We start from the raw sequence: 11762 nt of genomic DNA, 5'->3' as shown, positions 1-11762 counted from the left end.
GTTGTGTATATTCATATAATGAAGAATCGTCTAAAAATCGAGACACACTCCCTCCGTTTTCATCCGAAATATTTTCTTCTGCCATTTCACTCTCATCATCCTTTCGTGTTGCCGGTGTAGTTAAATTAATACATTTTAGTGCCGAAGAGCACGTCAAAACACTTATGTTTTCTAGCGGCACACAATTTCCTGATCCAGCAGATTTAAGTTCCATGTGATATAACAGTTTTCTGTATATACCTTTCAATTGTCGGGCATTTGGGTTATCGTTGTAACCACCATACATACTTATCGCTCCAAAAAATAATTCAATGTGGTCTTGGCTGTTGCGATATGTGGATAAGTATTGCATTTTATGTGATTATATTACAGTTGCATATAACACTTTTAAACTATTAACCTTCCGTATACGAGGTGACTAATCTCATCATGCTATACTAGGTGGGGTTTGATATACCCCAAACATGAAAGGTAGTAAAATTAGCATAATTGATATTTAAGATTGTTAAATAATAATAAATATGTTTTTATATCTAATAATGAATTGAATTAAGTAAAACAAATGTTATTTTTACATTACAATAGACTTTTATTAATATAAGTACAAAAACTTAACTTTTTCTTCTAACTATAATCTATTAAACCTTTTCTTGAGGACTAAAATCAAATGGCACATAATATTAGAATCAGTCTTCTTAATTTATAAGACTACAATATAACTAGTTTTAAACATTAACAATTTAGTAAAAACAAACAATAATTAATCAAATCTTAATCACTTAAGTTTCCGCAGTCTTGACAATAAAAATCTGCATGTTCCATACATATAGGCTTATTACATTTTTTACAAATGTACCTAGTTTTCCTATCTTTTTGTCTAGGACAAAGTGAGCATCTTTGCATTGTATTAGACCTTTTTGCCGGCGGTTCTTGTAAGTTTTCAAGGGGTTTTTGAAAATACTTTTCAATTCTTTGGCGCAGTTTCCTAGGAAGTCTTTGGTTCTGCCTTCTTGTTTCTAGGTGGGATCTTACTAAAGACAAACCTAATTCCCGAATGAATTTACATCTCAAGTTAGTTTTATTTTTCTCAATACCATTATTGAGCATGTGTATAATCATACTATTTATACCAGCATGATTGAGTAAAGCGAAAAATATCGTCAGAGGCCAACGCTTAGAATTACGTGAAACATCGTAAGTTCTCGATAATTTATCGACAACATCAACGCCGCTTTTAGTCTGATTGTAGAATGTAATAATAGCTGGTTTTTGCTGACTTCCTGTTTCAACATCGATTTCTTTATCATGATGCAAAGACGACATCATATACACTATTTTACGTGGCTTTGGTACATAGGATAAGATTGTAATATCTTTTTGGAATCCAAATTTGGTAGTATATAATTCACGGTTTGTTTTGAATACAGGTGGTATACAAGTTTTATTAGCACGTAAGGTTCCGACTACAGTTAGTTTATGATCTTTCAGTAAATGATTAGTGCTCTCGTAACTTGTGAAAAAATTATCCATAGTAACATTTCGTGAAGTTTGTGAAACACATTGTACCAGTCGATCAACTACGTCGTAGGGTTTATTGCTAATAGCATAAGGACCCTCAGGTTGCTTGCCGCAATATATTTCCATATTTAGGGTGTAATAGGTCTTATTGTCCACCAAAGCATAAATTTTGATACCGTATTTTGCTGGTTTAGATGGTATATATTGGCGGAAACCGCAACGTCCTCTAAAAGCTACTAGTTCTTCATCCAAAGTAAGGTTTTCATACGGAATGTAAACATCTTGAGAATTTTTTACAAATTGTTCAAATATACTTCTAATCGGGGCTAATCGATCTATCATTATTCTCTCACTTCGTGTAGCAGCGCTATCAAATCTCAAATTTTTCAGTAAGAAAACAAATCTATTTCTACACAATGTGTCTCGAAACACATCCATTCCAGTACCGTCTGTGGCCCATAAGTCGATTGTATTTTGACGACTAGAACGCGCTAACGGCCGCTTTCTATATTGAATCTCAATCCCTAATTTGCTGGTCGAGATTGATATTTCAATCCATTTTCTACTTTTAGTATTTCAATAACCGATCGATGGATCGCTAACTCGATCTTTTTTTTCAATCCATCTTTGGGAGGGCCGATCGGGTTTTTAGATTGGTATTTGTATGAAAGTGAGAGTATGGTGTTTTCTTTAACCGATCTCTGATTTTGACAAATCGATTTTTGAACGTTATAGATCTTTATTTGTGATCCTCCAATTTTGACCGATTGTATTGATAAAAGGCGTGAAAATGGAAATATTTTCAAGTGATAGTGATAGTGATCTTGAATTATTAGCTCAGCTGTCGGATTGGGATAGTAGCGACAGCGAACAAGAGAGAGCTGTGTCCTCAAAAACTTTTCGACGAATAAACTTCATGGCAAGTTTAACTGACGCAGAGTTTACATTCAGATTCAGAATGAACAAAGCCTCAGTAGAATCTGTCTTTAATGAAATAATGCCCTATATCAAAGTGAAATCAAGACGGTAATAAATTTATTTGTTTGCTCAAATTGCTTCAAAATGTATATAAACATAACCTAAAAATTGGATACATAACTAAAGTACCTATCATTTTCAGGAATAATGGTATACCACCATTGCATCAACTTTTATTGGCACTTCGATTTTATGCATTGGGTACAATGCTTAATTCAGTGGCCGACTTTGCTGGAGTATCCTTATCATCAGCTTGTAGAATAGTGGCAGATATATCTGCTGCTATCGCTAGATTGTATAACAAATATATTTTTCTGCATTCTAGAACTACAGATAAATTTTATAACATAGCTCAATTTCCTAGAGTATGTGGTGCTATTGACTGTACACATGTACACATTCAGTCTCCATGTAGGTATACAAGTACTGATTTGTTATCAATAAAAAATTTGCAATTTACTTAATTACTATTTGTTTAGAAAGTTGCCATACATTTGCTACAACAAATAAAATAAAATATTATGTATTTCAGGTTCAACAATAGGAGAGGAATATAGAAATAGGAAAGGATACTTTTCAATCAATGTCCAAGCCGTTTGTGATGCAGACCTTAAATTAATGAATGTTGTTGCTCGGTGGCCTGGTTCTGCTCATGATGCTACAATTTTTAATCAGTCAGTATTAAAACGTAAGTAATATTGGGTTTATTGCCCTTTTAAATGTTATTAACATTTAAAATAATATGAATTTCTAATGTATCTAACTCTTATTACAGCCCAGTGTGAAGATGGTATTCTAGGAAATCGCTGGTTGCTCGGGGACAGTGCCTATCCAAACCGGCCTTACTTGCTCACACCTTTGTTAAACCCAGCAACTGCCCAGGAAATAAACTACAATGAGGCCCAGATAAAAACTAGAAACACAATTGAAAGGTAAAATCACCATTTTATAAAGCTTTCACTATACTAGAGATTATAAAAATTAAGTACCTACCTATTCATTTACTTTTTATTAACCAAGTTTATAAAAAAATGTATTTGTTTGTTTAGGACATTTGGAGTCTGGAAACGTCGCTTCCCAGTAATATCCTTGACCATGCGGTTGTCATTATATAACATACAAACAGTTATAATTGCTACAGCTGTTCTTCACAATATCTGCAGAAATTATAACATTGAAGAAGTACCCCCTGAAGTAGAAATGCCAGACGATAATGAAACTACTGTGATATCAGAGAATTCGGACAGTATTGAAAATGATATCAGAAATAGACAAGGACTGATTTCTAATTATTTTTAAAACTTATTACCTACCTATTTATTTTACAAAAATATGAATAGTCTGTCTTGAGATAATTTGTAAATTCCTTTGATTAGATTTTTATCATTAACATTTTGTCTTTATTATCATACCTTTTATTAGCTTCAAATTATTAAACAATGATAATTTCAATAAAACATTAATTTTTCAAAATAGTTTATTTAGTTACATACCTACATAAAATATATTTACACGAAATTATATAATTTTAAAAATCCTCACCCTTCAGCTTCCTTATTTCTAATTTTAATTTTTCATTTTCTAACTCTAATTTTTAATTTACTAGCGTTAAGTTTTTATTCTGTAATAATAAAGTTTCATTCTTCTCTCTCATTTTAGTTTCTAACATTTGTTTTTTAATGTTATAATACTCTGCCAATGCCTTGTTTCGAGCTTGACACCCGTTGTCTGGCTTCAGTAGCTTCCGCTTAACACCACCTGTAAAACAAAAATGCATCAAATATAGGAAAACATAATGTTTAAAATTTCATCAAAATTCTTTTAGTAGTTTTTGCATGGAAAAGTATCAAATATCCATCCTCACAAACTTTAATGTTTATTCATATTCACAATCTTCATGTAGGTACCTAACATATATGTTCCAGGTCATAGTCTACCTGTGTGCCAAAATTTTATCCATATTGGTTGAGCCAATAAAGCATTATTGTGTAACAAACATGCAAAGTATCACATTATTATTATGTAATAGGATATTACCACTAGTTTTGAAATTCCTTTTTTCAATGGAATGGATATTGGGCGTACCCAGCGACACCAACTCATCCCCAATGCCATTGGCTGGCACTTCATTGCCCATGGACACAGATGTATAATCCATGGACGGCGTAGGATTTTCCACAGGCAATGGAGTGTCAATCAATAGCATTGGATGATCAGCTGGCACAATATAAGCTGTCCCAACACTCCCATCACCATCACTATCACCAATAAGTTGGGGCTCAGCATCACCACCAAACCTCACTGTGAGACCCTCTCCAGTGCTGCCCAGTAATGCTGCTACCCTGTCCAGGATCTCATCTGGAGGAAAGTACCCTGGTGGCCCACCTCCAGTCTGGAACATAATTTGACATAATCATCTATATATATAAAAATCAATGCCACTTTTCGTTGTAATTCCATAACTCAAGAACGGGCTCACCTATCCAAACCAAATGCTTAGGATTTGGTCGGCATATTTAGTAGATGGTTTATGTGAAGTTTGCACAAAATCGGTCGAGCGGTTCCTCATTTGTCACATTTTTTGTAATAAATGAATTCAATAGAAACTTTTTTCACAGAAACTTTTTTGAAGTTTTGTTGACAGGACAAGCACGTTGTTATGTCATTCATGCCGTCAGTTCATTTTGGACGTGGTTCGATTAAAGCATATTATCAGCGATAAATTTCTTTTCACATAATTGCATTTACAGTGCATTCATACAAACGGTGAGTCCTGAATTTATGTGTACTTTTCTAAGTTGCCGTATATGATTTCACATGGCATCATATGCGACAGCTTCTTGGGAATTTGTTTTTTTTTGTTCTAATTTTTTTTTTCGATTTTTAAGCGAAAACATATGTGCATACGGGAAAAATGCCACCAGCCAGACGAGCAAATATAGGTCGGCGAACGCGTAATGCAAATGATGTGGCATTACTAAGACGATCACAGACTGCAGATGAACGCGCACAAGCTAATTGCATTTACAGTGCATTCATACAAACGGTGAGTCCTGAATTTATGTGTACTTTTCTAAGTTGCCGTATATGATTTCACATGGCATCATATGCGACAGCTTCTTGGGAATTTGTTTTTTTTTTGTTCTAATTTTTTTTTTCGATTTTTAAGCGAAAACATATGTGCATACGGGAAAAATGCCACCAGCCAGACGAGCAAATATAGGTCGGCGAACGCGTAATGCAAATGATGTGGCATTACTAAGACGATCACAGACTGCAGATGAACGCGCACAAGCTAATGCATCGCAGCGTGAACGTAATGCACGCAATGGATTTGTTAACCCAGTACCTGTACTGAATCTTGCACGGCCATCACGAATACGTCGTGCTGTTTTGGCTGAAATGATGCGTGCTGCTTTTAATTACAACAGTCAGATTGATTATAGTATGTATGGATACATTGGAATGATGGACGCAATATGTCCACATTGTGATGCGGCTAACTTTCCAGGTGAAACGCCCGGCATGTGTTGTGCTAATGGCAAAGTGAGATTGCCAGCATTAGAAACTCCACCCGAACCATTGTATTCATTTATTTTTGGGACATCGCAAGCGTCGAAGCACTTTCTGAGTCATATTCAACAATACAATTCGGCATTTCAAATGACTTCTTTTGGTGCAACTAAAATTATTAGAGATAATTTTATGCCGACGTTTAAGGTAAATACTTCAACAGGATTATTCCATGTTTGTATCAATCTGAAGCATAAAGTATATTTAAAAAAAACTGATATAAGATTTACCTAAAATTGTATACATGTTACAGATTCAGGGCCAGATTTATCATCAAGCTGGTTCGTTATTGCCATACCCCGACGCTGATCATCAATTTTTGCAAATTTATTTTATTGGTAATGAAAATCGTGAATTGGATCAACGTTGTGAAATTGTTTCGAATACAAGACGAGAAATTATTCGTGAGCTACAAAGGTTTTTCCATCAGCATAACGCATTAGTTCAATTGTTTAAAATTGCTCTCGATCGTATGCCAACTGATAATCACAAAATCGTAATAAGAGCTGATAGAACACCTTTTGGAGAGCATGCAAGGCGATTTAATGCACCAACAATTGATGAGGTTGCAATTGTAATTCTTGGTGATCAGTTTCAATCCCGTGATATTGTACTTCATCGTAGAAATGAGCAATTGCAACGTGTTTCGGAACTTCATCGTAGTTACGATGCATTACAGTACCCAATATTGCATTGGAAAGGTGACGATGGTTACCATATCAATATACCAATGATTGATCCACGAACAGGTAAATAATTGACCTATTTTTAGTGTGTTGACATTTCATTTCTACAACTTTCTAAAGTCACATTTTGTAATTATTTTCAGGTCTACATATACAGAAAAAAGTTAGTGCCATGAATTTTTATTCGTATCGATTGATGATTCGTCCACAAGAACAAAATTATATCTTAAAATGTGGTAAACTATATCATCAGTACATCGTTGATATGTATGCCAAAATAGAGACTGAACGTCTTAATTTTATTCGTTTCAACCAAGCAAAATTAAGATCCGAAGAATATATTCATTTGCAAGATGCGATAGCGAATGATGCTAATGTTAATGACATCGGACGTTTAACTATATTGCCATCTTCGTATATTGGTAGCCCACGGCATATGAACGAATATGCACAAGACGCAATGTCTTATGTACGAAAATACGGTCGACCGGATCTGTTCATTACATTTACATGTAATCCGCAGTGGGATGACATCAAGAACAATTTATTTGAAGGCCAGTCGACAACTGATCGTCATGACATTACAGCACGTGTTTTTCGGCGAAAATTGAAAGCACTTATGGATTTAATTGTGAAATTACGTGTATTTGGAGAGGTGCGTTGCCATATGTACTCCATCGAATGGCAAAAAAGGGGATTGCCGCACGCACATATATTAATTTGGCTGGTAAATAAAATAACTCCGGATCAAATCGATAACGTTATATCAGGTGAAATTCCTGATCAAACTGTTGATCCTGAGTTATTTGATGTTGTCGTTAAAAACATGATACATGGTCCGTGCGGTGAACTAAATATGAATTCGCCATGTATGATTGATGGAAAGTGTTCGAAACGATACCCAAGACAATTGACTTCAGACACAATAACGGGCAATGACGGATATCCGTTGTATAGACGTAGATCACCTAATGATAATGGCAAAACGGCAACCATTAGAATGCGTAACCAGGACGTTGAAGTTGATAATCGTTGGGTGGTTCCGTATTGTCCATTATTATCGAAAATATTCAAGGCTCATATAAATGTGGAGTATTGTAATTCAGTCAAATCCATTAAATATATTTGCAAGTATGTAAATAAAGGGAGCGATATGGCTGTTTTCGGTGTAGCTGGTGATAATAGAAATGATGAAATTACTCAGTATCAACTGGGGCGCTATATTAGTAGTAATGAAGCTGTCTGGAGGATTCTGTCGTTTCCAATGCACGAAAGACATCCTGTGGTTGTTCACTTAGCTGTGCATCTTGAGAATGGCCAACGTATTTATTTTAATGAAGCAAATGCATTGGAAAGAGCAGCACACCCACCAGCGACTACGTTGACAGCTTTTTTCAAATTATGCGAAACTGATACATTTGCTAGAAATTTGTTATATTCCGAAGTGCCTCAGTACTATACATGGAATGTGTCTTCAAAAAAATTTCAAAGACGTAAACAAGGAACAGCAGTCGATGGGCATTCAGGCATTTTCAAAACAGATGCAATTGGGAGAATGTATACAGTACATCCAAACAATGCTGAGTGTTTTTATTTGCGATTGCTATTAGTTAACGTCAATGGCCCAAAATCATTTCAAGAATTAAGAACAGTCGACGGTCATTTGTGTCAAACATATCGTGAAGCATGTCAACTCTTGCATTTGTTGGAGGATGATGCACATTGGGATTCAACACTTAATGATGCATCTACGTCAGCTCATCCACAACAAATACGAATGCTATTTGCCATTATATTATCGACATGTATGCCATCAAATCCACTTGAATTATGGAACAAATATAAAAATTATATGGCAGAAGATATTTTAATTCGTATGCGTCATCATGCAAGAAATCCTGATTTGTTGATTACCTTGGAAATGTGCAACGAAGCTTTGATAATAATTGAAGATATATGTCTAACGATTGCAAATAAAGCATTAGTACAATTGGGTATGACCGCACCAAATCGTCCCATGCATGATTTGTTTGATCGTGAATTGCAACGTGAGCAGGAATTCAACTGTAATGATTTGCGTTTATTTGTACAATCGAATATAACCAAATTAAATATTCAGCAAAAACATGTATATGATACAATCATGCAAGCCGTTTCCAATAATGCAGGTGGATTATATTTTTTGGATGCACCTGGTGGCACAGGTAAAACGTTCGTTATATCATTGATTTTAGCGACTATTCGATCAGATCAGAAAATTGCACTAGCACTTGCATCTTCGGGAATTGCTGCTACATTATTAGAAGGTGGTCGGACCGCACACTCTGCATTAAAATTGCCATTGAATGTACAGGTGATTGAAACTCCAACTTGCAATATATCGAGAAATTCTGCTATGGCAAAAGTTCTGCGATTAACGTCAATTATTTTATGGGATGAGTGTACAATGGCGAATAAAAAATCACTAGAAGCATTCAATCGAACAATGCAAGATTTACGTGGTAATCAACAGCTTTTTGGTGGTGCTTTGATATTACTTTCAGGGGATTTTCGTCAAACATTGCCTGTCATTCCTCGATCAACTCCTGCTGATGAAATAAATGCCTGCTTGAAGTCATCAGTTCTTTGGAGATATCTACAAAAATTGACACTAAACATTAATATGCGTGTTCACCTACAAAATGATCCAGCTGCCCATGAGTTCTCAAAACAATTGTTAGAAATTGGTGACGGCAAAATACAAATCGACAGAACCAACGGATTGATCGCTGTACCGAACAATTTTTGTACAATTGCGCAATCGATAGATGAATTGATTGAATGTGTTTTTCCGAATATTGTTCAGAATTACAGAAATCATGATTGGTTGACAGAACGCGCCATTTTAGCACCGAAAAACATTCATGTCAATGCAATTAATTTTCAAATTCAAGCGAAACTGCCAGGCGTAGTCACGAAATATAAATCAATTGACAGTGTTATGAATCAAGATGAGGCAATGAATTATCCAATTGAATTTTTAAATTCATTGGAGCCGGCTGGTATGCCACCGCATTGCTTGAATCTGAAAGTTGGTTCTTCGATTATATTATTGCGAAATATTAATCCACCAAAACTGTGTAACGGAACCAGATTGGCAGTGAAAAAGTTATTGCCAAATTTGATTGAAGCTACGATCTTAACTGGTAAATCAAAAGGAGAAGTTGTTTTGATACCGCGTATACCTATGATTCCAACTGATATGCCTTTTGAGTTCAAACGTTTACAATATCCTGTGCGTTTATCATTCGCGATGTCCATCAACAAGGCCCAAGGTCAAACACTTCACGTTTGTGGTGTGAATTTGGAGGAACATTGTTTTTCACATGGCCAGTTATATGTTGCCTGTTCCAGAGTCGGTACCCCCAGCCGTTTGTTTATTTATGCTCAAAATGGAAAAACAAAAAATATTGTTTATCCAAATGTTTTGGATTAAGTGTGTTGTAAATAGCTAGCAATTGATTTCGATTTTAAATAAAATATTTTTTTGATTAAATAAATGAATTTGATGTTCCGATTTGTTTATTTTATTTCACTTTATACGTAGCGAAGCACGTACCGGGCCGCTAGTTAATTATATATTTAAAAAAATTCCTCATCAACATGTTCTGGACTACCATTTACAGTACCTACTTAACTATAAGTAAAATATAACATAACATCATGCCCTGTATTCCCCAACAGGTTGAGCAGCGGTAGCACACCCTGGCACACCCACATTTTGCCAGTTATGTTTTAAGGCAAGCCTATTGCCATCTACCGGGCACATATCCAGACTCCGGGCAGCTACTGAGAAATTCCTAATGTTAAAACTTAAAAACACTGCCCAACCTGAAAATACTGACTAATACCTCATGCTCAGCAGTCGCTTACAACCACTAGTCTAGTTATTAGACTAACAAGCAGGCAAGGCTAGTCCAAGTTTTGTATTTTTAGGGTTTATCTATTTTAAACTTAATTTACCTTTATCCGTTCCATCCGCATGAGACCAATGCGCTTTCGCGAATTCTTTTTCAAGTTTTCCCACTTAAGACGCAGTTGTTGTGGTGTACGGCGACAGGTGCCTATATTTGCATTGAAGACCCCTGCAATCCGTGTCCATTCTTCTATCTTCATTTTATTACTGGTGGCATTGGTCTTCTTGTTATACAATATCTTGCTCCCCTCAATTAAGGAGAGCAGCCCTTTCGTCTCTTCCTTCGAAAGAGGTTTAGTTTTACTCTACAAACAAATAAAATAAAACTTAGTAAGTTTTGTACGAAATGGCGCGAAATACCGCGCCACGCGTTTATCTTTTACATAGAAAATTATACATTTGTGGACGTGAATGTTTATTGCACGTATATTTAGTATAATTATTTACTTACAGTTTCTGCCTCTGACTCCATTTTTTATTTAACTTTCTTCTTTCCAAGGAACAAACAAACTTGAGACTATAATAATATAATTTAAGTTAATTTTGCCAATGTCAAACTGACTGACTGACGTTTGCGATTGACTGACGTTCCGTTCCTCTTCAACAAAACGTATGTTACTAATCTAACGTTAACGTTATAGTACTTTACCGCTGCAACTTTGCAATCAATTATTATTATTACTGTGTATGCAATTTCTTGTGATTATACATAAAATAGATTAGCTATAAGAAAGCAAACACCATTTTACTCATTAACAATTGCTGATGTTCTTTTACTGCAAATGCGTAAAACAAAACGTTAAGGAGGGCGCAAATTTATGACCAATCCCTTTTTTCTAATGGATTTGGAGACGAGATCGGCTTATTGAAATGCAGATTCAACATCAATCGACGGATCGGATAAAATCTGGATCAATAGAAATCTAAGATTCACGATCGAATATTGAAAGCGGCCGTAAACCAGATAGAAAAACCAATCCAAACAGTGCCTTCATTTCTGTCAGTGTTGTTTCAGATTTTTGAGGGTCGTTAGTAGATTGCAAACGAATTTT

General features: G+C 35.3%; 3 protein-coding genes across 3 annotated transcripts; 2 read left to right on the top strand and 1 right to left on the bottom strand.

Annotated features, from left to right (window-relative positions):
* Positions 1–1980: 1980 nt before the first annotated feature.
* On the top strand, positions 1981–3963 carry LOC123704800 (putative nuclease HARBI1). Its single transcript, XM_045653301.1, has 5 exons — positions 1981–2544; positions 2639–2907; positions 3029–3184; positions 3272–3428; positions 3546–3963. The coding sequence occupies exons 1-5, from the start codon at positions 2309–2311 to the stop codon at positions 3793–3795; spliced, it is 1068 nt and encodes a 355-aa protein (XP_045509257.1). The 5' UTR covers positions 1981–2308; the 3' UTR covers positions 3796–3963.
* A 71-nt stretch (positions 3964–4034) lies between these two features.
* LOC123704528 lies at positions 4035–11648 on the bottom strand. Its single transcript, XM_045652910.1, has 5 exons — positions 11162–11648; positions 10758–11015; positions 4534–4888; positions 4101–4254; positions 4035–4056 (listed from the first exon to the last, which is right to left on the bottom strand). The coding sequence occupies exons 1-5, from the start codon at positions 11180–11182 to the stop codon at positions 4035–4037; spliced, it is 810 nt and encodes a 269-aa protein (XP_045508866.1). The 5' UTR covers positions 11183–11648.
* On the top strand, positions 6459–10311 carry LOC123704759. The gene is made up of 2 exons (XM_045653248.1): positions 6459–6700; positions 7748–10311. The coding sequence occupies exon 2, from the start codon at positions 7756–7758 to the stop codon at positions 10228–10230; it is 2475 nt and encodes an 824-aa protein (XP_045509204.1). The 5' UTR covers positions 6459–6700; positions 7748–7755; the 3' UTR covers positions 10231–10311.
* Positions 11649–11762: the final 114 nt, after the last annotated feature.

The sequence above is a fragment of the Colias croceus genome, chromosome 30 (genome assembly GCF_905220415.1).
Source record: "Colias croceus chromosome 30, ilColCroc2.1".
NCBI classification, from domain to species: domain Eukaryota; kingdom Metazoa; phylum Arthropoda; class Insecta; order Lepidoptera; family Pieridae; genus Colias; species Colias croceus.
Note: the sequence above shows the minus strand (reverse complement) of the source record. Positions and strands in the feature narration are given on the sequence as shown.